This window comes from Phoxinus phoxinus, assembly GCF_949152265.1.
Source record: "Phoxinus phoxinus genome assembly, chromosome: 23".
NCBI classification, from domain to species: Eukaryota; Metazoa; Chordata; class Actinopteri; order Cypriniformes; family Leuciscidae; genus Phoxinus; species Phoxinus phoxinus.
The window spans coordinates 5,404,139-5,431,897 of record NC_136898.1 but is presented as its reverse complement, the minus strand read 5'-3'; the positions used below and the strand labels follow the sequence as shown (position 1 = coordinate 5,431,897).

Below are 27,759 nucleotides of genomic sequence, written 5' to 3'. Positions count from 1 at the left end.
AGTAATATATTTTTATATCCTAATTCTTGTAGACATTGATGAATGCCAGTCGAACCCTTGTCGCAATGGAGCTACATGCATTGATGGGTTAAACTTTTTCAGTTGTGTCTGTCTGCCCAGCTATTCAGGAGCCCACTGTGAGCAAGGTATGAAAACATGATGCTATACAATTGTTTTAATTGTTTTTATTTTTTGTGTTTTTTGCAACTAAATGTGGACTGTATCTTTGGCATGCTAAGTTGCTATGCGATTCTATCACATAATTTTCATGTCAACACACAATGCCTAATGTATATGTTATGGTTTATTCCTGAAACATGATGATTACACATGAAGAGTGCCAGCTAGGTTTCCAATAAGTGAAATATTTCTATAACTAGTTTTATATTTGTAGGAGCTGGTGAATGGAATATGTTATGATTTATGGGGCTATTTTCTAAATAGTGAATAGTGTCTGTTTAATAATTCCACTGAAGCGAATTGAATATGGTGGTCAGTCCAAACTGTAAGCAATGGGTAAACCAAACCACACAGTTCATCACATCTGGCAGGCCTGATCCTCCAGAGGGTCTGCGGTATGGTGTCCAGAGGGATGAAAGCAGATTTGTGCCAACAAAAGGGCTCAGAGAAAAGGTCAGCCAGTCAGCGACAGTACTGCCTGTCCTTTACAGCCACCGCACTTCTCACAAATGAGTAATTCGCTGAGCCTTTTCTGAGCCAACTGCCTTACTTGGCATGGTCCCAGGCACATTAGAGTGGCTGGCTACGTAAATGATGAGTGCATTTTCCTTTGGTCGCCTCGTCATACTTGTCCACCACAAAAGGATGACTTGGTAGGTCCCAAGCTTAGGCTGTGACTTTTAGAAGGCTTCGGAAACTAATTAAAGTCTGCATGAAATGACGTTTGCAACGAACTGAACTTCATAATGTTGCATCTTTCAGCGCAAGGTGTAATCACCATAGGCATTGAGGGGGACAAGTCCCACCCAATAACTGGAAATGGCCAAATTAAATTATCCCCCCCAATATTTGATATTTAATGCTGCTCTCCATTACGCACTGCTCTGTTTATTGTTAGGCCGGTCAGTCTCAGCGGTCTAGCAGCACTCGTAAATGTCAACGCCAATCAGATCAAAGAAGGCGGGGCTTAATGTTCACTGAAGACGAGTGTGGGTTCCAATGTGACGCTTTTAGTTTTTACAGTAAAAAAGTGACATACAGTAACATACAGTGATGCAAACTACACAACTTTTTTAATGTAATTTTGTCATTTTTAATTAATAATATGCAATCATTTAAATGTCCTTCATGAGTGTGACGAAACAAGAACTTTTTTTTTTACATATTAGACATACAAACAAGTGCATATTTTCAAATAAGAATGATTACTTCACAACTATATTGGCTATAATTAGACCTAGAACTTATTTTACTGTTCTTATTTCTTCTTTATTCCCTTAAATCCCTTTTAATCCTTTAATTATTTAATTTCTTTACCAATATTATTAACAGTGTTTGCTATGGCAATAGCAAAAGACTGACTTAGATCTGCTGCACTGAAGCCATACATAATATTTTAAGGCCATTTCACATGTTCATCTGCTATTGTCGGATCAGTGTCTGCTTCTGTTGTCATTGGTCGGTACTTGTTTTCGCAGATTGTTGAATCGGTGTTTGTAAAGTTGTGGAATGTCTAAGTGACATATTGTAATCTGGTGATTGCCCGCGTTCATCAGCATCTGTCGGTGAAGTGTGAATCAAATTATACTGTATGTAGAAATGAACTATAGCCAAGTTTAAAAGATGCTTTCAAATTATTTTCCATTGTTTATTCTTCCTTTTTGTCATTGATTTAACTAATGTTAGAGCCTTATTGTGTGTGATACCAGGTCTTCATGACATGTTGTCTCTAAACCATCACATGAGGCTTGAAGGGGTAACAAAGCATTTTATCTGTAGGTGCTAAATCTGCTGACATGCTGATAATTTATTCTGGCCATTGGTTTGGCATTGTTCTGATAAGGGGTTAGGCTTTGATATGCATGAACGGAAGATAAAATGTATTAAGTAGTGGTACAAATCACTTGGACTTACAAAGAGTGTCTTGTTGGCGTGCAGTGAGAGCCTTTTTAGTTCCCATTACCCATCGAAATGTTCAGTGAAGCACTTCAAATATGAGAACATCCCTTTTGGAGTGTCTGTTGTGGTTTTCACTATGACAAACAACTCGTAGAAAAAAAGAAAATATTGAATCTCTATTTAACGTGGCTGTGGACAGTGTTTAATGTTCGAGGATGATGAAGTCAAGCCATTCTCCTCCGATGACATGAAGCAGGGTTGGGACAAGGGTTTCTTGGCCCTTCTTTGCTGTTCCCTCACTTAAAGGTGAGACCCCTTAGGATTCCAGCAAGGCGATTGTAATTGGCATATGGGTCTGTACTGCGAAAGCAGCTGGAATCAGTTAATGAATCTGTTTGTCCAAGAGGCTCATGGAGACCCCTTGAGTTATGTTGGGGACAAGCCACAGTATAGAAACCCTCAAACACCCCCCTAAGTCTTGTGTAGGGCTATTCCTTTAGCTTTACACTATGAAAATAATCAGTCGACTTGTGAATGAGAGCATGTCTTAACTTTGAAGAGAGCTATTAACCTTTTCAGGACTTGACATTTACGCTCTCACTTGCACAGGCTTGGCGGTCATATTGGGCGTTGGTCCCCCAATGGATTGGTTCCAGCTTCATACAAAATATTGCTGCCATTAGTCAGCAGAGCTAATCTTCTCCATGCAAACACATCACCTCTGAAGACATCTGTTTTCTCAGGCTTTTTAGCTAAAGATCAGGGGAGATCGCAAAAAGCAGAACTGTTGCGTTCCATGCAATGTAAAAAAATAAACTTTTTTTAATACAGTTCTGTTTAATCAGTGAAGCTGAATTTGGACATTTGTTGACAGATGAAAACAATTAATTCATAGCTGCTGCATTAAACTTTGTGATATTGCGATAAATGCAATATTTTAGCCAAAACTTTAAATAGCATTTGACAACTTTGGGGGAAAAAAGAGTCCTCGTCGTGACCAAGATGCCTAGCCAAGAAAAAGTACAAATGCTCTCAATTTTTTTCTGATAAATGAGGCTTTCGCACTGGGTAGTTCTGGGAACTTAGTTCTAGGAACTAGGCACCCCGAGAACTAATGGTTCCCTTAGGAACATTTTCGTACTCTGAAATGATGTAAGGCACGCTTGTTGTTGTTACTTTTATTTTGACGGCGCGGCAGACCTTTATTCTGACGTCGCTGAGACCGCCAGAGCCTTAGCACACAGTGCTCGCATTCTCTGTGTTCATTAGCTTATGATCTGTCTATTAAATAGAACTGTTATACATAGACAGTATATGCCATGTGGTTGATGTCCACTGTTGCTGAGCAGAATGGTGCGGCTTGTTCCCCTCAAAGTTGCATTGGATTTTCTCCTTCGAGTAAACGTTAAGAGGCCCACTGTTTTCCATGTTTATAGAGTTAGTTTCTGGAGTAAAATATAGGCTATAATCTGCGTTACACATCTTTTTTTTTTAAATGGCGGGTGTTTCGCATGCGTTCGGCCAATCAGCATACACTAATGTCACTGGTAGTTCTTATAGTGCTGGTTTAGACCCTACTCTGCAGAAAGAGCTAAATTAGTTCCTCCAAAAGAAGTTCTAGAACTAAATTTGTTCCTAGTTCCTGCGGTGCGAACACGGCAAAATCCGGGTACTTCCGCCTATAGTTCTAGGAACTATGAAAATGTTTCTCTGGTGTGAAAGCCCCCAAAGAGCCAAAGTTGCATGCAACAGTCAGTTTCTAGTTACTGACTGGTGGTTACCGTATTTGTCCTAATTTGATGCATTGTCTGTATTTGTTCTACTGTAGGTCTCCCGAAATAAGTAGGCAATTAAAAATCCACAACTGAAACTGGAGGGACAATATACATTCTCAAGTAAATTTGAGATTTGTATATTATTGTAGCAATTATATAATCTTTTCTAATATACAGTACATGCACTATGCTATGACAGCAGTTTGGACATTTAAGGCAAAGGATGAAGTGAGCTTGTAACGGCGTGTAATCAGTTAAAGAAAACCACACTATGGGCCGTGCGTCTGAGATGATTTACTTGGCCTCATTTACTAGTTTTCTTTCCAGCCTCATTAGATGTCATTGTTTGCATTTAGCTTTCACACTGAGCGCTGCGGTCATCAGGGGATTTCAGTCCAAGTAAAATGTTGACGATCTCCATTGTATGGCATAGAATAAAAAGTGCTTTGCACTAGGATAACCCAGTTGACGATAGTACTCAAAACAGATGCAGTTCTGTGCGTCCATTCTGCACCATAACCAGACATGATCTGAAAGACAGGCTTGTTCATGGCTAATGCTAAAGAAAATGGCTATCATGAGACGTCTTTTCTTTGATAAACTATGGGCACTATGAGGCTTGCTGTAGCTGCATAATGAATTACAAAAGCATTTGCAATTTGAATAGGGGTGCATGGATGATATTATGGAAGCCATCCAATATGTATTGTCTGTTTTACTCATTTTTAGGTTTCTTTTCCTCTGTCTCTCATGATTAAATGTCTGTTGTTCAAACTTTCAGATACAGAGGTTTGTGACTTTGGCTGGCACAAGTTTCAGAGCCACTGCTATAAATACTTCACACACCGACGGACGTGGGAAGCAGCGGAAAGAGAGTGTCGTCTGCAGGGCGGTCACCTCACCAGCGTCCTGTCCCACGAGGAGCAGCTCTTTGTAAACCGTGAGTTATTTTTCATGATCTGTGTACTATTGAATTTATGAAAGGTATTTGCCAAAGCAGACATCCGTGTTGCCTTGATAGTTGCAGAGGGCTTGAACAAACCCTTAACTCTTTTACTTCCTAACTCTTTTAGTTTTGTATATAGTGAGCTGCAGTGATGATTATGTATTTTTGTAGGCCAACGCAGAAATTCGCTTTACACTGCAGTGGTTCCCTCGACAAAAAAAACAATAGGATTTTTCCATTGGCTTTTGGATTATTGCAGAAAATAAGCTCTGGAACCAACAAAAGTTTATGATTCTTACAAGTTTTGTTCATCATGACAATCTCCACAAATGAACACAACATTTTGAAGCCTAAATACAATCGGCAGTATAAAAGGCTATAAACGTAGGCTATAAAAGAACTTCACCGCGGTCGCATGACTTCAACGTCACAATCTTTACGCTTCTGCCAACTCTTATGTCTTTATGTAAAAACATTTTCCATGAAAGTTTGAGGTAAAATAGATTGCAAGAGTGCGATTATAAACACAGTGAGGCTGTGAAAGTGGACTAGTGAGTAGATGAGTTTACCTGTTCGCTGTGATGACGTTTAATGTCCCAGGGAACCTCTGTAGTCCCATTTAGCCACTTGTTAGCAACCAGCTTTTTCATGCATTTAACCAAAAAACCCTTTGACTTTAGGACGGTGGAACTGGATGCTAACTCGTTTCCGTGTTTTGTCCTACAAAAATACATCATCTGCATCAATCTAAAGCAATGCTGTAAAAACCACAAGAACATTTTTGCAACCGATAGTTTTGGCAAACACCCACAGCAGCCTAACATTGTGGTGGCTAGACAGATAGCCTACATTTTCATCAAATGTATAAAATCTAGTTTTATTTCTGTACGTTTTAAATAGGGAAAAAAAAAACAGATATTCAGGACCAAATGATCCTGCAATGATTAAACAAAGCATATGTCATATTAAAAGTGCTTGACCACGCTGTTGACTCCAAACTAAACAAACTTCATCTTGGCTGCTCCAGGCACAGAAACGTTCTACATTTGTTTGTCATTTGATGTGTGGTTTGGTTTAAATGATTTCCTGCTATTTTCACTTCAGCCAGGTGGTCTATTAAAGATGTCAAAGAAGCTGCAAAGGTCCTCACATAAAAAGTAGCTTAAAAATGTGTTTTATTCAGTTAAAATATGCATTTCCTCGTTTCATATGCAGAGACAACTATAAGTGGGTTGATTATCCCCAAAAGTATAAGCTTGTGGTGCTGTCAAAACATTGCTCTGTTTGTTTGAGTTTCCTGACCAGTCTGACACAGCAGTTTGAAGCGGGAACTATCCATTTTTCCCACCAATAGCAGCAGAATGAGACGGATAACCAGTAGCATATAACAGAAATCTATACAACTTGTGCTCTAAATCTTAAGTTATATGATTGTTTGTATGGACTTGACAGAGATGTGTAATTGTCTTGTAGGTTTGGGCCATGACTATCAGTGGATCGGGCTGAACGATAAAATGTTTAACAATGATTTCCGCTGGACTGATGGACACCCTATGGTAAGATGGGATTCATTATTTTGATCCTAATAATGTCTGTTTATTAGATGCACTTCTGTGTTCCAGGTGTCCAGGATTGCAGAGATATGAGTCATTCTTGTTTTGTTTAAGTTTTGTGTGACAATGAATAAATGAGGTTGTTTGATCCTAAAATGAGTGAGAACACAGACTTTAAAAACACAGTATAAAAATGTGCCACCCAAGTGCAAGTGTCTCTACCATAAACCATGAGATGATGCTAATGCTAATGCTAATGGGAAAGTTCTTGCTTTAGCATTTCTATCATCCTGTGTGGTAACAGAAGCGTACCGCACTCAACAATAATTAATCAATTTAAAATACCGGTAATACTTTATTTTACAGTGTCCTTGTTACATGTTACATGTACTTACCATAGTAATAAGAGTAAATTATGCATGATATACCCTAACCCTATAGTAAGTACATGTAGTTGCTTAATATTACTCAGTACTTAAATATATAATTACACTGTGACAATGACATCTTAAAATAAAGTGTAACCAAAACACCATATTAATCAGAATGCAAAACTGCACACTTTGCAAAAGTTTAATGTTAAATTCAGCAAGTGAAGTCCTGTTATCATCTTAAAAATACGGATGTTTTACGTTTTACGAATGTTTTGACTTTTGACAAATTATTAAATTATTTCTGTAGGTTTTAAAAATGTTGATGTTGTTTGTAGTTAATTTGTCATGCTGAAAATAGGAAGAGGGCATTGCATTGTGGGATACAGTAGTGTGCTTTGGTTGTATAATGCATATTTTGGCTAATTTCTATGTTAATTCCATGCATACCGAAAATGTGCATACTGTCTACAGTATATACATCTTATTTTGCAACACAGAAGTAAGCTATGTCCTGTAAATGTGTGAAACTTCTGATTTATTAATGGCAATGGGTAAATAACTGGAAGAATATCAAAAGTTCAGTAAACAGTCAATCTTTTTGTTTATGATTACGATAATAATTGCTGCACCTGCTCTTACATTAAAAATAAGGTGGACACACTACACACTGCAAAAATAGTAGTAGCTTTTTTATTTTATATTAAGTAGTATGTTATTGACTGAAAGTCATTACGACATAAAAGCTGGTAAACTCTATGTTATGGGAACAAAATGTCCTGACAAATATTGCAATATCCAAAATCCCTGTCCGTGGGGTTACATTTTTTGGTCCCCCACGAGGAAAACAACATATAAATCATATTAAGTGATGATGTTTGAAAATGAAGTTCTAGGGTTTGAGGATAGAATATATTAAACAGTTTATATATATATATATATATATATATATATATATATATATAAAAATGTGTTTGTGTGTATGTATTAATATGAATATATTAAAATGATATATATATATTATGAATATAAATCTTTGTAATGACCTTGCGTCATCCTGTTTTTTGTTATTTATTTGATGTTGTTTCTGCCTTTACACGCATGAAATGGGGCTTGTGTGTTTGTGTTCAACCCATGCAAATTGAATGCAGCAGTACATTTTGTTTGAATAACGCATCATCCCTTTCCCCCATTTTTATCAGGGAAAGTCCCGTGTAGCCCTTCCAGATGTGTATAAAATGCATTCGATTTGGATTCTTACATGTGATATTTGCACCCTCGTGTGGGCACATGCAGTGGTGCACGAACAGAATAACACACTCTACTTGTGTTCCTGCGCACTAGCAATTTGAGAACTGGAGAGAGGGTCAGCCGGACAGCTTCTTCTCCGCGGGCGAGGACTGCGTGGTGATGATCTGGCATGAGAACGGCCAGTGGAATGATGTGCCGTGCAATTACCACCTGACCTTCACCTGCAAGAAGGGCACAGGTGAGACCTCCTCAGCTAGTCTGCAGTGTTGCTTACTGTGAGTTCATTGTCTTTGACCTTCATTTTCCTCTGTCCCAGTGTCCTGTGGTCCGCCCCCTGTCATTAAAGACGCCCATATCTATGGCAGCATGAAGCCACGCTATGAAATCAACTCTCTGGTCAGGTACCACTGCAAGGACGGCTTCATCCAAAGACACGTTCCTACTATCAGATGCCGAGAAGATGGCCTCTGGGACAAGCCCAAGATCACATGCTTGAATCGTAAGTCTCTGATTATAGTGCTGTTTTAGTATTATTTATATATTATTAAAGTTTTGAATTTGTTTTTATTTTTATATTTTCAGTTTTTATTTTCATTTAATGTCAATTTTTTTGGGTCGTGTTTACTAGTATTTAAACTTAATACATATGTTACATTAGATTACATCAGTTTCTACCAAGCACCATAAATATATATGTATAAACAGTACATATGCTGGAAAGTAACTAATTACATGTAATCTGGATTACGTAATCAGATTCTTGTAATTAGATTATATTCATTGGCCATTCATTTAGGTCAAAAGTAATCAAAAAGTAGTCAGATCATATTACCTTAAATGTGTAATGTAATGGATTATGTTACTAACTACATTTTTTTGTCTTGTAACTTGGAATCAGTGACCGACAACAATTTATAAGTACATTTTTAGGTCTTTAAGGTTATGTTTATTATAAAATGTTTTATTTTTTATTAACTCAAACAATTTTTTTATGATTTTTGATTATTGAAAATGACCTTTTTTTAAAAATAGAAAGTGCATTGCAGTCACACAAGCATTTTTGCTATTTAAGTGATTATTCAAAAAATAAAAACCTATATATCAAATTAATGTCTCACTCAAGACATTTTGCAATAATCTTTCAAATAATTTTTGGGTAAAAGTTAACATATCGTTGCCTTTTAATCTGCAGCATCTACCTACCAGAAGACGTTTGCACACAAATATCAAAACAATAACTATTACAACAACAGTAAGAGACGCTACAGTGAGTCGGCGCAGTACCATCACCGCTGGTTAAAAACAACGGAGGACTCCATACACTGATCTCCATCCAGAGCTACAGATGCTTCACATCCACAGAGAAGGTCTTCAGTCGAAAGGGGCGAAGCCAAACTATGTGCCTGATGAATGTTTTAGAGCCGAAGTGAATTACCCTGAGGGACTGCAAAAAACACCATCACACACCCACTGAGAGTGTACTTTATCTTTGACTATGCAACAGTGTACATCGCATATTGTAATAATGTCTTAATGTTTTGACATGGGGAGGGGGGTCTCTGGATGAAATGTATATAGTAGAGATAATGAACAAGTAAAAACAGCTGTGAATGGTGACTTTTTTTTTAAAGTCATCTGTAACCTTTGCTTGCGAAGAACGGGATTTCCTTTGGCTCAATAAAAGAGCACTATGGTACGAGCAGAGTATAAACAAAACAATTACAGTACACATGTACGAAGAGTCAAAGAACAATAGGCATTATTTTGTTTCACATTGTGGTGATGGGGGGTTCAAAAGGGATGTCACGGGGCTGGAGGACAAACAATGCTGAATGGACTGCAACTCATGACTGGAAAACAAATCTTCATCGTCATTTTCCTCGACAGCATCCTCTGTAGTTGTGAGGATTACTCTGATAACACCAAACTATTGTACACTCTCATAATCATATTCTCATATGGCATCGAAATATATATTTTTGTTTTTTTAATATGTGGGTTTGTAATCATTTTTACTTTTTTAAATGAATGTCATGGTAAAATATGAAAATATGAATACTGTATGTGTGGTTGAATGAACTAGCAGTTTTGTCAAGCATTACAAATGTTACATGAAGCCATAGAAGTTTAATTTATTGCTGAAGATACATAGGCCTATAACAATGAATGAACTGTGAGATTTTAAATAATAAAGTATTATGAACACGTTTAAACCGTGTGTTTGATTGCGTAATATCATAAAAATCACACGTTAATTGTGATAGTAAATTGTTATGGCTGATGTTGACCATAAGAGGGCGATGTAACGGTAACGGAGATTTTCCCGCGCCATCTTGAAGTTGACGTGTGACGGGAATGAACAGACTCTGTTTTTACCTGTCTATGGTTTTTACGACTTTCTTCTCGACGCCTTCCGACTTGGTAACGTTGACAAGGTAAGGCTGTGGATGGTTAAACATGAACACTGTTCATTGTTCTTTTGAGATTACATCTGATAATAAATGGAGCAATTCCTAGAGGATCCTCTCACCATCTAAATATGTCATTCCATTTGTGTTTTCTGAGTGACTTTGGCTATAATGTATTGAGACCAGAAATATGGTTTCAGTTTAATTGACACCTGACCTGAAAAAAAAAAAAAAACTAAAGTGAAAATGCAGTTACCACAACTACCTTTAGTCAAAGACCCATAACAAATAGCTTCCTGGCATTGGTCCATGACTTTAGGCCATCTTACTGTAGGCTATGCTATAGTCGTCAATGTTGATGAATCCATTACTTTTTGCAGTTTCGAATAATATGATTAAAATGTAAAATGTAAATTTTTGAGATACCAACCTCAAACCCACTATATGTTTTGGGGGTTATAATTCGTATTTATTTATTTATTGAGCCAATCAGCTGCAAGAAAAATTATTCGAGAGAACTGGCAAAACAAATATAATGAAATATTTGCGATTTCTCTTCCTTGACACAGTTTTGGCAGTGAGAAAACAACCACACCAAATATATATTTGACTGATTGTTTATTTTTCTTTGGGTCAATGTTTTTTTATTTATTTATTTATTTTACATTGCTACAGTCAAATCATCCGTTTAATTATACTTTATGTACACAAAACAAGGGTGAAAAATGTTAACGCTGCCTATAAAGACATATCTAAGCATCCAGTTCTAAAATGTATTTGAAGTCTTGTAAACAAGGCACATGTACAGTTGCCAGAGTCAAAACAAAATGAAATGAATGTGAATACATATGCAATTATTTTGAAACCTTTAATATTTAGAAATATTTTGTGGAGCTGGTAATTTAGTGTAGCGGCTAAAACTCATGAACGTAGTTCTAAACTGGCTGTGTTGTCTCTAATAGTAATGATAACAATAATAAAACAATATTAAGTTGTTTTTGTCTTAGCTTGGCAGTCTGTTTTAATTGTTTGTTTCCAAATGCCTTGGCTTGACATGTTTTTCTGAAGGTCTACTGCTTCATAGACAAGACTGAATGCAACATGCTAACTATGCACTTTTTTGTTGTGCCATTATTTTTTTGCTTCGTCTTTGAGTAAACCTTTACCTGCAAGGTTGATTTTTTTCTACAATAGAAGATAAATTGCATTGTGCTGTTTTTCTTTTACTAAGTAACACAACATGGTCATTAGCACTGTCATCTTTTTGACCACCTCAGTCTTGCTATCTGTAAACGGTAACATGCATAGACTAAAACTACTCATCACATGGGCTAGAAACTGGGCCGTGTGCTTTCTTTCGCACGACTTACTCTAGCAAACCAATTTGTATTAACATTTGGCACCATCGCTATGGGCTATGTTTGAAGATAGGTTTTCTATGGTGTCATGAATTGATTAATTTCAGGTCTGAAATAGAACAGAACAGAAATACAAAAAACAATTGATTTACTTTTGAAACACAATGTTTTTGTTATGATGTCTGAGGCATGAACAACAACTTTCTTCATCATACTGGAGACAACAAAAAAAAGGTTTGACAGTGACGAGGTCGATACAGTGGAGCTCTGAAGGTCTTACATTGTGACGTAGGGGAGACATCTTATAAACATTGTTTCAAGAAAAAGAAAATTAACATACATTTATAAACACTCTACTTGTATACTTCAATAGTTAAAAAAAATCACAGAACAATGTTTTGTTTCTTAATGCGACATATGACTCAACATGGTTTGGTCCACACATAAACTGTTTTTGAACTAAATTTAAAAAGGTATGTTTTTAAGAAATAATACAATTTAGCACCCTGTAAGGATGGCAAAGGGAAAAATCGCGTTCATTGTGCCATAACTGTTCTATATGGTATTTAGCACTTTTGTTGAATTTGTCTTCCTATCAACAGAAAATATATTTTCCATCATGCTATTTATATGGGATATGATGTTCTTGAATGACAAACTAATTGCCCAAAGGTATCAGTTGAAAGTATTTAAGCTTTTTTGTCATTCGGTTCTAGAACATCCCTCAAGCTACTGCATGCTAAATGGAAGAGCACAGTGTGATTTTCTACTGCAATCTTGTCAAATATCTCTTCCTTCAGCACTGCTGTATATGATAGTTCAGACCTGAAACGTAGCTATAATTTCTGTGGCATCCTATGAATACTATTCCTGTCCTGTTGCCATCTTGTAGTGAATTCCTGATTTTGAGGGAAGAGGGCGCGTGATGTGCCTAATCCTACAGAATCTTTCCTTCAAACAAACACCAGTTACTTTCTTTATCCTCAAATCCTTCTGTATTACAGTATCTAGAGACTTTGTCACAGTTTTAATGCACTCGAACTAACGCCTTACATTATTACATTTAGTTCGTGAGTTGTATGGTTTGTATGCTCAGTTGTCACTCTTGTAGCAGTAGACACCGTAGAGTTTGTGCTTCTTGTCTGGGAATCCAGAGAAGCGTACGGCGGCCTCTGTGGGACTGCACCGCTTGCGTGGTATTGAGATCGGGTACCGTACACTACCGTCTGCCAGCCAGCCTGCGTCGCAGCGGTCGTAGCCCAGCAGCTTCCATGCTGCGTACATCTGCCCGACTTTGGCAATCTGAGCACCATCCTTTTGACATGCCTGCACTGCTTCATTATATGTAAGCTTGGAAGGGTGTATCAAATAATAGAAACGTCCTGGAAAAAAGAAAAGGGTAAGCGTTTATTCTCAAAGCCAATCATTTTCATTAGAGATTCTTTGCATGGCTGAACTCAATTAGTTTTTCCCTGTCATACATTATGTATCAGATCAGTTGCTTTACATTTTTTGGAGTTGCTAGCCTATTTTAAATGTCTTTTATCAAACAGTTGGAAAGGACCAACCTTTGTAGTTAGAGGTGAAACAGAAGACATCATATCTTTCTTTTTGCTTGTCACGCATCCCATAATTCCTCACACCGGGAATGGTGTTTTTGCCTCCACATGGCTCTCTGGGTTTGGTGATGGGGTATTGCACCGATCCGTCACTGAGCCACCCTGCATTGCACCAATCCAACCCGTCTCTCCAGGCATCGTACAGCTGGTCGAAAGATGCCATGATGGCATCCTGGTCTCTGCAAGCTTTCTCGGCGTCAGGGAAGTTCAGGTTGTAACGACCCAGTCGAGGAAAATATGGAAACAGAATGCCTGTAGAAAGCCAAAGACCAGAAAAGGTATGAAATTGCATAATTTCATAATAGAAGTCCTTCTATTATGTGCGTAATCTGGCAATAATCAAATTCCTGATTGCTAAATCTGTTTTTTTTCCAATGGACCATCTAAATTTTGATCTATTGCATGCAGCTGAAGTAATGCCAAGAATGCAGACAGCAAGGACCAAATAAATGTCCCATTATTTGGCCCTGATAGCTCTTGTGTCAGGATCTTGCTGATGGTCCAGATTTAAAAGTTGTTCTAGTCCGCATTATAAGACTATTAAATAGCGTTTACCTTGCACACAGTGTGAAGAGAGTCAGCACAATGCTATCTCATATCTAATTGGCTTGAGGAACAGCCAAGTATGTTGAATAAACAGTGTATAGTATTGTGCAATATTCCAAAAAATCCAGCCCAGTGTCACAATGGTAATGTTGCTGTAGCAATATTTTTACATGCACCTACAAAATGTGGCCACTTCAGAGGTTACCGTGTTTGAAAATATGCAGAAGATGTACAGAATATCTATAGAAAACTTTTTGGTTAATGATAACGTACAATACTTGCATTAACAGAACCAAATTACAACTTTCAAAGATTTTTTAAAAATGCATAATTTTAGGAAAGATTATTGTTTGGTGCTGGCCAACATGGTAGACCTGCTAGCCATGTTGTTCGCCAGCAAAACTTTAAGCATCTTTTTACCAAGGTGAGACTTACCAAAATCTTCTGAAACAAAACTAAACCTACAGTACCGTAAAGACTTGGTGTTGTGTGACTAGGCTAAATGTTGCTAGAGGAACATTTCCTTGAGATTGTGTAGGAATCAGCAAGATAACATGAATCTATGCTTTACCTTGCAGGTCAAGGGATACAACTGCTGTATCATCCTCCAAGCCATCGATGACTTCACACTTGTATTTCCCATAATCCTCCAGCATGATCTCAGTGATAACCAGTGAGGCATCATTCTCGCTGGCAGCCTGAAGGTGCACACGGCCATGGAATTGACCGTAGCTCTTTTTGTGAAAGCCCAAAGCTACGAAAACATCGATTTCCTTAAGATAGTCTGAAGTCAGTTTAGTCCATTTAATCCTCAGTTTGGGATTTGGGGCAGACGAGGGATCCCGGTTGAACTTGCATGGCAGTGTTGCGTTGCCTCCACGTTGTGAGATTACTTTGGGTTGTGCTGTGTCAACTGAGAGTCGGGGGCCATTTTCTAAAAAATCAAAGAAAGTGATATTTAGATGTTTATTCAAGTAGTAAGTAAAGAAATAGATACAATATTATTGCAGATTGCAACTGATGTAATAGCCATGGCTCTGATTCTTTTTGTCCCTGTTGCATTGGTTGGTGTCCAATAACAATAAGGCGTTTCACAAAGATGATATTGTGAATCTCTCTTTGTCTTATTGCTACATACTGTTGTGGTTATGTAAATACATGAATCATCATGTTTTCTACATTTCTTAGGAATAAAACTCCCCAACATCTTTATGACAGAAACTGTGCATGCTCTTTCAATGAATACACTCCAGTATGTGTTGCTACTCTTGCTACTAACCATTTTAGTGCACATATAACTATAAAAATTCTTGACAGTTTTCATTTATAAATAACTGTTAGAGGGATTTGTATATGAAAGTAAAACTCTCCCATACTCTTCCCCATGGACCGGGTGCCAGATAAGGATCTGAGTTAGACTGTCACAAACAAGTTCTCAGCAACACCCTGTTGGATCTGATGAAAACCTGCAAGTTCTCCGGTAAGCAAAGACACACTGCAGCTAAATTGTAGATAAATCCAGCTTCTGCTAATGGAATGCTTCTCTGTCAAAACATCAACCAAGCTTTAAAATACAGGCACTGGCACAGTGTCCTAACCAGGTGCAATGCAACACGTTTTCGTCTTGGTGTTGGAAAGTAAGTGCCACATGATTTCCGGGAACAAATGGGATTTTACTGGTGGCTACTTTGCATGATTCAAAATAGAAATTGAACCCAAGCTACAAAGTGCATTTGATGTGGTTGTTTGGGTCAACATTTTATAGAGATAGTTGTAATCACTTGTCGTGGCATCTTTTCTTATCGTTGCATCTTTTCTTATCGACACATTGTGGTGTTTTTTATACTTAATATATTGTTGTTCACACAATCTAATCTTGGTTATTTCGCATATGTGGTCAGGGAGGCTGATACTACTTTTGCATATGCGGTCAGGGAGTCTGATACTATTATCATCTCTCAGCATGAGTAAATATGGAGCTTATCAATTATTTAACACTTGTAGTAAGTAATTCCAGCCACTTTGCGTCCTGTGATGGGAGCCAGAGGGTTTTGAATCACCTAAGCCAACACCCAATGAGATAATTACGGTGAGTGCCCCTGTTAAGAAATGCTGGAGGGGGAGCACCATTTAGGGGATGGGCAGTTCAACCCCCTCTCTATCTCTCTACACTCTCTTTCTATGTACTTTCACACACAAACACACCTTTTCCCATCTCTTACCTGATATGTATATTGTCCTGTAGTTTTCCAGGTCACTGTATGCCTCATCAAAGTTGTCAGCTCGGCTCTCGGAGAGGACCAAGAGGAAGAGAAGCAGGAAGGCCATCTTGATTTATAGCACCGGGGGGGTTGGGGGGTACTTCACTACATAGAGAACACAAGAATAAGGGCTGTCAGACAGTGTGCATTTTACAAAACCATGTATATACTGTATATCCAAACTAGTTCCTATTATGAAGGAGACATTATTTACAGTTATATTTTTAGGCTTTATGGAGTTTGTGACAGAGTTCAGTATTTTGTGACTTGCACCAGATTGCATGCACGTTTCCATCTGCAGTAAATCCCCAGTGCAGTGCTGTCACGCAGACACAAGCGCACACAGTGTCCTTTTCACCACATCGCTCAGAAAGACACTGACACAAAAAGGACAGCTACAGCAATAAATGCCTAGGACCGTTAAACTTTTCACGCATGCATAAATCCCAATTAATACCAGCGCAATCCGACAGTGCTGCAGGACTGCCTCCATACTCTTCACCTTAAGAGGCACTGAAGTGTGAAAAAAGTGCAGTCAAGATGATCACTACGGCACAAACTAGCACAAAACTTTGCAGGCACACTTCTTCAACACAGATCGTCTCCCTACAGACACCAAGCTCAGAAAGGACTTACCATCTTACGGAGCGCGTGCTCTCAGCCACTAGCGCATGTGAGGACGGCTACACAAAAGATCAGGTTTAGAAAGTGTGTAGACTCTTCTCTCTCTCTGCAGTCACTCTGATTGATTCGTTTTTTTCTTCATTCATTTCAGAGTGCTGACGCACTGAGGTAGTTCCTCTCTACTGCAGTCAGCAGAACTGCTCTGCAGAATAGCCAACCCCCCCAAACCCAGCCTGCAAACAGTCATTACGCATACCAGGAAGCCACCGCTGATAACAGTGAGGACTCGCAGATGCAGTGCCCTCTCCTGTGACCGATAAGTTACCTCGGTACAGTGAGCTTGCTCAACTGTGACAAGGTAAAATCATATGGGTTCAGTGTAGGAGAAGGATACAAAGTCCTCTGTTGCAAAAAAAGAAGAAGAAAAAAAGACAAAAGACAATGCAAAGGAGCTCTAGACATTCTTTCAAAAAAAGTAATACCCTGCTTTGGGTAGGGGCTTGAAGGACGCCACATGGGTCTGCTGTGCGGAATTACCCTACGAGGCTATTTTACGGCACAACTATTACTGTTAAAAGAATTTATTCCCGCCCAAGTGACCCTAAGGCCTTTTTAGTGTAACGACTGTCAAACATGCTCTGTTTTGCATGCTGATGGTTAACCAAACACAGACCTTTAACTCTTATCCACACTAACTGTGCTGTTGACAGAGAACACTGTTACCAACCACATTCCTTTGTGACACTCCATTGTATACAGTGAGGTCAAGCACAGGGAAAACAATCCATGCCTTGAGTTTTTAAATGTGGGTAAACGTCCTAAACGCATAGACTGCAGTTGATCAGAAAACAGCAATGGTTTAGAAACAGTGCCAGACCACCAGTTAATTCACATAAGCATCACAAGAATCTTAGTCTTGCACAATTTGAGAACTTATCTTCTGGGAAGAGGCACCGATTCTGCAATTGGGGGGAAAAGTCCCTTGTTGTTGAAATCACTTGCTGCCAGAAAACAAATCTGATTGGTGAATTTGATTTAAGACAGCCTGTTTGAAAAGTGACTCAATACTCTGATACTTAACTTTGTACTCCTCTTGTTTTTGTACGTTTAAGCCAGGTTGCTGTTACCACCTTGACAATAAATCCTGATCTTTGAAATAAGCATTTCCAGCTAAATTTATTGTATAACTACAATGCCAATTTTTCATTAATCATGCTCAAGGTCTTTGACCAGGTCACTTGCAAACTCTTGCTGCAGTGGAATAAGCAGAAAACCATGGCATCATCTGTGAAGAAAATAAATAACTTGTCAACAATCTGAGGTCTGGGATCGGTCCTGATTAAACATGCTTGTTTAACTCAAGCATAGATTGTCCCAGATTGTTTCTGTAGAACTTTCCAATCCTCATTTGGAAATCTCCAAACCTTTCTTCTGTTATACTTTTTAAGGGAATGATGTAAAGTGTTTAGTTAACTGGGCTTTTAAGCACACGTCTATTAGTGTCATTTTAAAGTGATGTTTGATAGCAATGGCTCTGAAATTAACTTTCCCATGTATTCTCATGTAAATAGTACTTTTTAATGCATTGGGTATGGCTTATAAAAAAAACTATTTCAAAGATAAGAAAAGATTTGTGTTTCTGAATAGAACTAAATATTTACAGTCTTTACTTAGAACTTTTGTTTAAAAAAGTATTTTGTTTGTACAAGAAAATATTCTGCTAGACAAGTCTAGGTTTGGAGACTAAATGCACGACTTGACCGTATACAAAGTTTGACTACACAATGGTCATTGAGACAACTTGGGGGGGCATTTCATTATGTCACTCCCTAACAAATCCTACTGGTTTCTGAGCAGCTGTAAAACTCAGGGAGATTATGGATTCTTTTTATCCAGAACCTCATTCCCCTTTGACCCCCATTCCCTAATGTGCGAAAACATAATCCCTTAAGTGGTTGATTTGAGTAGTCGTCGCTGATCACTTTACAATGCTATGAGGGCTGTTCCCTTCTTCATTTGGAAGTAGATCTTGAGAAGTGATAGTGGTTAAGTTTTTTTTCACTTTAATTTATTGAGTGCCAGACAAATGTAACTTTCAGTGATCCTGCATTATGCTAGTCAACCTGATTTCAAGCAATGTGTTCTTTCAGAAAGCATTGCAAAGTATAATTTCAGTTTGTCAAAGAAATGCAATACATTTTTACTAGTAATGGACCGTTATATATAATCCATACTGATTAATCAGTCATCATTTGGCCATTTTAATTAAGATGTTACCTAAACTTACAGCACAGAGATGTTCTTTAGCAATCCTGATAGCAAAAATAGTGAGCATGCTCTAATTTATGCGCATGTTAGATTAAGATTTTGTTTGTAATGTGTTTGTTAAATGGGTTAATTATTCTTGCGATGAAAGGCAGACATAATTGAATGGCCTAAGGCAGTAAACCTACTGAGTCCACAGTAGACCTGTGCAGATGGCAGTGGTGATTTTCAGGTGAATACAGAAACAGGTCAACACAAATAGATGCAGTGTAAACCTGTGATTTCAATGACTTGTGCTTAAAGCTTACGTTTGATTCTACAAAGTGCATTGTAACCCTTAATCTCCATAACATCAATAAGAGGACTGTTTTCACCCTTCAAACGACTCGCTGTCTTTGAAGGCCACACAATCTCTCTGCACCAGACATTAGACCGATGACAGGGTATGAATGGAATCCTAAAACCACTCATTTACATTGAAATCAGGCTTATTTTCAATGTATGTCACTCACACAGGTTTTTCTCCGAAACATCCTGTTTAATTTACTCAACATGTCCTACCATTAAGATACATTTAGTTATAGTAAAATATCTGTCTTCTTTTGGGTTCAGACTACACAATATTTTTGTCTGTAACAACTCAGCAAGCAATTTTGCATTTAAAACACCATCCAAAATTGAATAGACTAACCAGCCTAAAAATAGGCTACGCATAGAACATGTCAAATAAATGAAACCAAACACCTCGTAATCGCTGTTGACTTTGCTTACTTATCTCGCAAGTTATTTTGGTAAAATCAATTTCAAGGTTATTTTGGCTAGAAGTGGGTTACTCATTTTTGTCATGCCGCTCTTTCATTTTCCGGAATATCTGCATTGGTTTTTATAGCAATGACTTTGCGTTGGTAGGCAAATGCCAAAAACAAATGCCAAAAACAAAAACAAAATGGAGGGGTTTGCAATACAGATGTTGTCGTATTTACAACATGACCATGTTTAGCTGTCGTGCTGGAATACTGCGTCTTCTGAGGCAGTGGCAGAAACGTAGGAGGCTGGTATAAGCGGCTTTATTCCGTCTTCATTATATTTTCATTTTTGCTCGTTCTGCACTTTGCTACAACATAACCTTGTTTCTGAAGCGGCTTTCAGCATGTTTCTTATAACAATGTCTGACTGAATTTCCAGAATAGGATTTCAAACCACATATAGATGTAGCTCGAAACAGATTTGTAGAATATCGCATTTCATGTGATTTTTGGCCGTTCACACTTGCTATATCTGATCGGATATAAATCGGATTTGGACTGACAGTTTGATCCTAGCCATAAAAGCAGGAGTATTGTTGCTATAGCTCCATGAACCTTTCATCCATTGCATAATTCCACCTATAGCAGCACAAATACCATCGTCTCTTTCGTTTCACCATGTTTGAAAGCTGTGTATGGAAGAGCTTCTATGCTCCTATTGGTCAATGCCACAGATGTGACAGAACCCGTCGTAGAGGACCGAGAGAAAAATCAAACATGCTAGTATTTCTGTCGGGACATAGTGAAACGTCGCAAACGCGACATCGGTTGTTGTCTACTATGGCACACTATAAACAATTGATTCTTGCGCACGACGCGCATTGCCGTATACAATTAAACACGACACCCTCTGTCAAAGGGATCGTGCCAAAATCGGGGTGATAGTGATTGTGTAGTCTGCACCTGGCATTAGAGCCACATTGAGTTAAAAAAATAATTGTTTTGGAGACATGATTCACTCTGTTTGAAATTCTTTACCCTCTTAACACTTTTAAAGTGTAATTAAATACTTTCAGGCAACATTGATTGAACAGTATGGAAAGACCCACTGACACTTCTGGAGATTTAGCACACCAACATGGATAAGACTGGCCCCATTGACGGGGTAATTGGACGGGTCATTACGCAGTCTTCGGTATCCAAAGCACCACTCCCAAAACTTAGGAGCCATGTCACAACATTTAAAATCTTTCCATGTGTTTTCTCTAGAGGTCAGGCATGTGTTCGACCTCCACTCTTTGCAAGCACTTAATAAAGTGAGTTCATTTCATGGACTCTGTTCTTAAGTCAAATCCATTTGTTACAGGTGTCATACGCAGCATTTTTGTCATGAAAGTTTATTACTACACATGGACATGGTTTGTAGCCTCTTTTTTGCATTCTATGAATGAATTAAATAGGCTAATTGACCTAAAAAAAAAAAAAAAGATTCAGAATTTATTCATCCTCATGTTGTTCCAAACCTGTATGATTGGAGTTGGAATGGTCCTGAATTATAGAGTTAAATGGGGTTCCCTTCTTATATTAAAATATTCTAATATTTCACATTATTTAAGAAACAATATGCACAGGTCAGAAAACAGTTCACCCATTCATAATGAACAATAAAGAGACTCTGTTCGAGATAATACAAAGAGGCTGTCTAAGATCCACATATACAACTATTTTGTGGTGTGAGGTAAATGAATAAGAAATACATTTTCTAGTAACACTTTACGATAAGGTCTCATTTGTGAAAATAAACTAACAATAATAAGGAATATATTTTACAGCATTACTTTTTGTTAATGTTAGTTACTAACAAAGATTATTATTCTCCTCTATTTTCAAGTATCTTGTTGGATAAACATAAATAACCCATTAAAGATGCATTAAGACTTTTTAATGTCTAATAAACTGGTGTGTAACTATTATTTTATCAATTTCTGCTTAATTACATTTGATTTCAGTTTTTCAAGCCTGTTGTACAACATTGATTGATTTCTTACCCTAATTTGTGTCCTGATGCAGTGCCATGTTTTTTCATATAGTAAACTGTTTGGAAATGGATTTGATGAAAACAAAGTACACAAAATGGGATGACTATCCTAAAATGAGTAAATCTGCTGTATTGTGAATTCATTTGGATTTGACTTATTTTCTGATTGCAGCTATGTTTCTAAAAAAAATTTGTCAAGTATTAGACAAAATGCTTTAAGTGGAAAAGCTTACGGCATCTTTAAAGCAAAGATCCAGTTTCATTCATGTTTCATTAATTTAATGGCGGGGTGTGGCATTTGTGTAAATATAGCCTTTCATTCAGCTTGTACCTGCTCCTTAATGTTTTTATAGTATGTTCCATGTTCGTTTAAGACAATGTACCTCCTATTCATAGACTCCAGCTTGAGGAAGGTCTCTGTGCTCAGTGTATAAAGAGCCTTTGACTTGGCGGCACAACCTGGGCGTGTTAACAGGGGTGCTCATACCGACTCCAAAAATGGAATCTTAAGGCGTCACTGGTGGACAGCAGATGGACTTCTTGATCGGGCAGCAGGTAGCTTGAAATCAACAGCCAATTACTTAGAAGGCAAAAAATAGAGCCTGTTACTGAGTCTATTTATTTGAAAGCTAAATATTCCGTACCACAAATAAACTGTTAGTTCAAGAAATAATATTTTCTCCTCGCACTACATGGGGCGAGTTCATGCCAATCCACCCGCCCGGCATCTCATTAGAGTTCTGTGGGTTTTGACGTCACCCCTTGCACCACCTTAGTACACACAAAGAGTCCTCAGTGCTGATGCATAAACTAAAACCATCTCTCTACCGCATCTTCACCCAATCCACACATTGCTTCGACAACCCGGATACTCTCCCACACCCTAGAGTTAGACCTGCTGTCTGCATCTCCAAATTTATATCATAAATGAAAATGTATGAATAGAAAACAAAAGGAGAAAAAAAATATAGTTACAATAAACAACAGACTGTGTTTGTTCCCTTTACAGGAAATGAAGCATTTTGAAACATTCATTAAAACTGAAATATGCAGTTGTAAATGTCCTCAACAACGGTCAGCATTGTCTAATTGTCAGCATTTTTCAATCTTAGTGTTGGGTTACACTTTATTTTGATAGACATTCTACTAACTATAAGTAACTTTGCAACTACATGATGAACCCTTATTAATTTGCAAGTACATCTCTTATTAGAGTATTAGCAGACTGTTACTGTTAGGGTTAGTAGAATAAGCTGGCATGTACTTGCAAAGTTACTTATAGTCAGTATGCCTGTTGGGGGACCATCAAAATAAAGTGTTTGCAGATATTACAAAGACAGTCTACTAATACTGTTGTATTGTAGTCCAGTCTCAAAAGGCATGTATTCATGTATTTAAGGCCCTGTTTACATCTTTTATTAAGATGTGTTTTGGTCGATTAAATCACAAGTCAGTGAGGGAGACACATTTATACCTTGTGTTTTTATCTGTCTCCTTTCAACCATTTCTGTCCTGATTTATTCGAGGAGAGGGTCTATGGATGGGTGCAGACTTTTTCAGATCTTTCGATCTAGGGGTCGAAATAAGCTCACTTAATTTACATATAGACACGACTGGAGATGGCGGAAAAACAATGCGGAAAGCAGCCACTTTAGTTTCTGCTCTGACAGCCGCAAGACCAGCCAAACACTGAGTGAATGTTAGAAATCAGGAATGGTGAGAGAACATTGCTCAAAACATTTTAGACCCTGTTTACACCTGTATTTAGTGTCGTCCAATTGTGATTGGATTGACCAAAACGCATCTTAATACCTGGTGTAAACAGGGCTACAGAGTGCCTTTTGACCTTTTGAATGGCAACACATTCCAGAAAGTCACAATTAAAACTAAAATAGTTTTATAGCTTGATGCCATAGGAGAGAAAAAAATGTCATTCATGAAGTTACATCAAGAGCTTTTATAATGTCCAAAGAGCACAGCAACTCAAGATCCCAATACAATGAAAAATGGTTCTTCATAACAAGATGTTCTTTGCTAAACCTAAAGTGCAGCAAATAACCAATGAAGAACATTTTTATCTTCTGAGTAGATCTCTATTAAAAACTTATTAACAACACTGATCAAAGCTTGAAATGAGCAATGTTTAATGAGATAAAACAGACTCTGAAGTTATGCAAGACATTAACCTGGAGGAGACCAGGGGTGAAATGAATTGCATCACCCCAGGCCACCCTCATATACATCACAACACAGTGGAGAATAAGGACGAAAGGTCATTTGGAAAATTGGCTGGTTTAATGTGCTTTGGCAACCATGTAAGGAAAAGGTCAGAGTTCAACCATGTTCATCACAGACCACTAATAGGCGTATCTTTGAGAAAGCTGGCGACATGACCTTGAGATCTGCAGCCGAACAGCCTCCAGACAGATCTGATTAACCACCGCTAAATAGCAAGCGAGGCAACATGTATTGCATTGACCAGCTTTGTTAAAGAACCATGTCTGCTGAAACAATGGTGTTACCACCTTAAAGACCAGACAGACAGAGTGTGTTTGTATATAGCTTCTTTTCATTAGTTGTTGTTTCAGCTCTAGCTCCAGGTCTGTCTATATACAGTATAACTGGGGTAAGAAAATATGGCAAAATGTCCCTATGCCTTACTGAAGCTCAAGATTAAAGGTTGCTCCAAACCGATAGATGGCAAACTCTGCCCTCCATGCAATACAGAGTGCTTCATTCATGTGTCAAATAAAGCCATGCATTATTAACTTATACATTTACACACTCTTAGCCCCTAATATTTGTTTAACCAGCTGTTCCTTCTCAGGACTTTTGCCTGTATTGAAGTGGACCCTCTGTATGTGCCTATTTTGCCCCGTAAGAACATTCTGTCAATGCGTGGACTCAACAAGCAGGCTTTTTACTCTGCAGAATGTGGGCTACTCTTGTTGGTCTCTTTGGAGCCAGGCGGTCTCATAATTCATTGAGAAATAACAAGGGGAAGTTGTTTGTGTTAATGTTAATGCGAGTATTCATGAATTGACTCAACTGCTGGTAAACCACTAAACAGCTTTAGGAAGCCATGAGGATAAAACAAATTGACTTGAGGGAGAGATTGAGAAAGACATTTATCCATTATGAATGCAATTACAGCTCTGATTAAACCTCAAAAGATTGCCAATTCATAATACTGAAAAACAATATCGTTAATCTGTAGACAATATTGAAAAACAAGTTTACATTGGCTGGTTAAAAAAAAATGTATACACTCTAAAAAATGCTGGGTTGTTTCAACCCAATTTTGGGTCAAATATGGACAAACCCAAACCCATATTTGACCCAAAATTGGGTTGAAACAACCCAGCATTTTTTAGAGTGTACTTAAAAAAATGTTTGGTTTAACCTTCAAGCAAAGAGCACTAAATACTTTCCTTAATAGGCCTTGATTGTCACATGACAGCAAAATGGCTTAATGCAAGTTGGTTATGCCACATTGAATTTTTTATTAATATTTTAATATGTAACACAATAGCTTTTCTGTTTTTAAGAAACAATAATAAAAGCTTATTCTAAAGTAGGCTTATTTATATAGGCTACTATAAAAAAATATTCTAAACATTTTAATTCGTTTTTTTCTTTAGCACATTCTGCAGACAGCATCATCATTACGAGACAAGAAACATATTTACGAGCTTTTACGATTTACCTAAAAGGTTCAGTGTATTTCCAAAATAACCCATGATGGGCTAAAACCGTGTAACAATTTAAGACATTTATGAATGTAAAAGACTCACTAACATAAACATCTGTTCTGTTCTACAGGTGTTTTATTCGTATCTATGAACTGATGCGTCTTACACAAAAAAAAAAAAAAAAAAAAAAAGCCTATAAATGAATTTATAATCACAAATAAACTCGTAAAGTGCCTGAACAACATTCGCTCTAACGTTAAATGAAGAAGGGATGTGAAGTGATAGGCTCTTACCTTGTGAAGCAGAGCTGTGCGTCCTGCTGAATGATCTCTGATGGGCTCCGGCGTCAGAACTGCTCGCAGATTTTCACACACGTCACAGAACAAGGCAGAACCCGCGGGAAAACGCGCGCGCTCACGGACAGAGAGGTGTCTGATAGAGACGCTGTAGCCTAGTGTGTCATCAATAATATTATAAAGGCACACTAACCCGTAACAAAGTTGTTTTTCAATAATGTTTACAGAATATCCACAGGGATATATTTGTGTACACTCAGCCTCCATTATCTAAAATGTATTATACAATTTCGTATCTTAAAGCCTGCTTTACCTTTTCATTTTTAATAGTGTCAAACGGTATATTTGAATATTAAATGTTTCTTGTCAGGACTTTTGAAGAGACCATGTCATCACCTTTATTATTCAGATTTGTTGTCAGTCCACATTGCTTCAAAGTTTTAAATGGCTTATCTTCTTTTATGCTCCACAGAAGAAAGAAGTAGGCCTACATGTTTGGACGGACATGATGGTGAGTAAATTATAGAATTGCCATTGCTTTGTGAACTATGACTTTAATGTGTTTATTTTCTAAATATCTTTCATAAACACTTTGCTCAGCATTTAATCATCTGAAGCCACATACATATCCTCTCTGCTTATTACCAGATATGGTCAAAATGAATAAATGAGAAACTTTTCCTTTTGATAAAATTTTGAAAGCATGCAGCTATAATTCTAGCCTAATTTGGTAAAAACCTTAAAACATCATTCATAATATGCCCATGCTCCATGTAGAGAAAGCACTCTTAAATATCTTCCTTGCCTAAAGATAAGGTCGCAAATCCATTTTTGGTGATTTCTTCGAATTTTCTGACAGCATTAGTTCATTCGCTTTTCCACCTAAATACATTTTTAGCTTCAGAAGGAAACTTTCCCTCTGCCATTTTCCACATGACGAAACGTTCTTTCAATAAATACTTGAGGTAACTACAAAACAAAACATAATCATCACTCAAAAATGAATGCAGAATAATTCCACTCTGAACATATAAGACAGATCTAATGTAGCAGGTTGCCCATCTAACAGTGATCACATATCTGTTTATAGCTTTACAGCTTTACAGGCTGTACTTTTGGACAAACAGACTTTCTTTTTATGAAGTCTATGTGCATATTCCACATATTTCTTCTATACAACTGTTGTGTTTTTATAAGGCATTTTCAGACTTTCAGACTCTTCAAAATGGCATAAAACATATTAAAATATATTTAAATGTACATGAATGCATAAGGGAAAGTGTATATTTAATATAGCTATGATGAAACTGTAAACTAGAAGTGGGCTATTGGCCAGAATTCACCGTGGACCACGCTTGATGCCAAAAGTCTGGGATCCAACACACTGTTCTTATGTCATCAAGACAGCTGAATCTCTGAACAAAGAGTAGAATATGACATAGATGTTTTGGCACTTGCGTCACTTCATGTGTACAAAATACAAGATGTCTTATTTTGTAGGCACTATTATAGGGTGATTGTTGTTTTAGTTGAAGTTGTGTTGTGCTAATTTGAAAGCATTTCTTCTGTGCTCATGCACAGCCAAAAGTTGGCATAGGCCTAAGAGGAAGGCAGTAAACACGAGAGAATGCAAACGCTGAGCCTGTAAAAGTTCAATTCACAGAGAGATGAACTGACCACTTCTCTGTGGGGTTTATTGATTCTGGCATACAACCAATTACATTACACCTCAATCCACTGTATGTTGTATCCAAAGACATTCCATGAGGTTTTTTGAAGGGGAATGTTATATGTATTGGCCGTATTAGGCAGCTTAGATTATGGTTATTTGTAATAGCGGAGCTTGACTTAAAATACATACTTAGAACTTGAGTTATTGGCTGCAACCACCCAATTCAACCGCAGAGCCATAGAACAGCTTTGAGGAGGTG

General features: G+C 37.6%; 2 protein-coding genes across 4 annotated transcripts in view; one reads left to right on the top strand and one right to left on the bottom strand.

Annotated features, from left to right (window-relative positions):
* vcanb (versican b) overlaps window positions 1-10,188 on the top strand; it is a 28,180-nt gene extending 17,992 nt beyond the window's left edge. Inside the window, exons 10-15 of the mRNA XM_079600600.1 lie at window positions 33-146; window positions 4,636-4,794; window positions 6,274-6,356; window positions 8,069-8,213; window positions 8,292-8,474; window positions 9,168-10,188. Coding sequence (XP_079456726.1) covers window positions 33-146; window positions 4,636-4,794; window positions 6,274-6,356; window positions 8,069-8,213; window positions 8,292-8,474; window positions 9,168-9,301 — 818 coding nt within the window. The 3' untranslated portion in view covers window positions 9,302-10,188. The remainder of the gene's footprint in view (window positions 1-32; window positions 147-4,635; window positions 4,795-6,273; window positions 6,357-8,068; window positions 8,214-8,291; window positions 8,475-9,167) is intronic.
* Window positions 10,189-10,985: 797 nt separating this feature from the next.
* Window positions 10,986-25,951, bottom strand: hapln1b (hyaluronan and proteoglycan link protein 1b). 3 transcript variants are annotated; one of them, XM_079600334.1, is made up of 5 exons: window positions 25,826-25,951; window positions 16,129-16,272; window positions 14,478-14,840; window positions 13,310-13,612; window positions 10,986-13,123 (listed from the first exon to the last, which is right to left on the bottom strand). In XM_079600334.1, exons 2-5 carry the CDS (start codon window positions 16,232-16,234, stop codon window positions 12,834-12,836), a joined length of 1,062 nt encoding a protein of 353 aa, XP_079456460.1. In that variant the 5' UTR covers window positions 16,235-16,272; window positions 25,826-25,951; the 3' UTR covers window positions 10,986-12,833. The 3 variants fall into 3 exon arrangements, with proteins under 3 accessions (XP_079456460.1, XP_079456459.1, XP_079456461.1); XM_079600333.1 differs by lacking the exon at window positions 25,826-25,951 and adding an exon at window positions 16,804-16,995; XM_079600335.1 differs by lacking the exon at window positions 25,826-25,951 and adding an exon at window positions 16,625-16,642.
* Window positions 25,952-27,759: the final 1,808 nt, after the last annotated feature.

What these genes read in the sequence shown, in the direction of transcription:
- hapln1b (XM_079600334.1), bottom strand. Translation starts at nt 16,234, where the DNA reads ATGGCCTTCCTGCTTCTCTTCCTCTTGGTCCTCTCCGAGAGCCGAGCT. An exon ending in CAGGACAATATACATATCAG is followed by an intron (nt 14,841 to 16,128) that starts GTAAGAGATGGG and finishes TTGATTTTTTAG; the next exon opens with AAAATGGCCCCCGACTCTCA. An exon ending in TGTATCCCTTGACCTGCAAG is followed by an intron (nt 13,613 to 14,477) that starts GTAAAGCATAGA and finishes GGCTTTCTACAG; the next exon opens with GCATTCTGTTTCCATATTTT.